Raw genomic sequence first — 1,153 nt, forward strand, 5'->3', positions numbered from 1 at the left:
TAAGCTTAACAAACAAAGGAGTATTTATAAAGAATGATAAACAAAGGTCAAAAATTAAGTAGGAAAAACCTAATTACACAAAAACTTTTGCATGTTTTATTCCTCATGTTCAGTTTGATATTTTCTAATCAACACATTTAAAATAGCTGAGCAGATTCAGAATTACATTCTCAGCAAGCCGGACGAGCTTTACAAACAAAAGAGTATTTGAGTCTACACAATGTATCGTTCCATCCCTTGGCTGAGCCCACGTTGCTGTGCACACAGGGTTCAGATCCTCCATTGTTGTTTGGTTCTCCTGCATTCCAAAAGCTGAAGTTGAATCGAGACCCGTCAGACCAGAAATATGTCCCATCCTTATGAATGTCAGACAGTCCAATCCAGTAGATATTATCAACTTGAGCAATGTTTCTGATCAGCCTTTTGACAAAGTTCTCTTCTTCCAGACTGTGGATGGACACCAGGTTGGCTCCTTGGTTCACACAGTGCTGCTCTGCATCAGCCCAGGTCATTGAAGTGGCGACATAGATGTAGCAGCGTCCATTGAAGCCGAACCAGAACTTAGGACAGTTTGAATTTCTCTGTTGCTTTAGTTCTTGTCCATCAGATGGAGGTACAGCAGCCAGACCCAAAGCAAACAGGTAGAGGAGCAGCATCATGTTGGAGTTCTGAAGAGTCTTAGTCTGGGAGGTTTTATAATCTTGAAATTGTTTATCTGCAGTAACCAATGGTTAAGAAGATTCTGGAGAGGCAGAGTACAGACTACTTGCTTTTATATCCTACAGACTGGGCGTCCTTGGTACTGATGTGATTGGTTGGTTAATCTGCATTACGGACAATACCTTGACACAGTACTTTGATATCCATGTACTGATTTAGAAATACCTTCCTGAAAGTGATTCTTTCCTCAAACATCAAGAAAATGGATACAAAAAGAAGACCTGAAAGATTATTCAGGAACCTTTATATTGCACCAATAAAAGAAAGTCTGACTAATGGTTAATAAGTAGACGATTCATAGACCAAGAACCTGGATTTCTGTCTGAAAAAATAATGAAACAACAGAGGGTAATAAAAATACAATAAAACACATAGGATCTGTAGAACTGTGTTAGTCTGCTTGAGACAACTGTTTTAACAAGATAATTAATAG

At 38.7% G+C, this 1,153-nt stretch overlaps 1 protein-coding gene across 1 annotated transcript; it reads right to left on the minus strand.

Annotated features, from left to right (window-relative positions):
• Nucleotides 1–11: 11 nt before the first annotated feature.
• On the minus strand, nt 12–789 carry LOC106953818 (lactose-binding lectin l-2-like). The gene has a single exon (XM_015042861.1). It carries the CDS (start codon nt 657–659, stop codon nt 171–173), a length of 489 nt encoding a protein of 162 aa, XP_014898347.1. The 5' UTR covers nt 660–789; the 3' UTR covers nt 12–170.
• Between the last annotated feature and the right edge of the window lie 364 nt (nt 790–1,153).

This window comes from Poecilia latipinna, unplaced genomic scaffold, assembly GCF_001443285.1.
Source record: "Poecilia latipinna isolate Pla-1442-1.1 unplaced genomic scaffold, P_latipinna-1.0 Scaffold35, whole genome shotgun sequence".
In the NCBI taxonomy this organism is placed as follows: domain Eukaryota; kingdom Metazoa; phylum Chordata; class Actinopteri; order Cyprinodontiformes; family Poeciliidae; genus Poecilia; species Poecilia latipinna.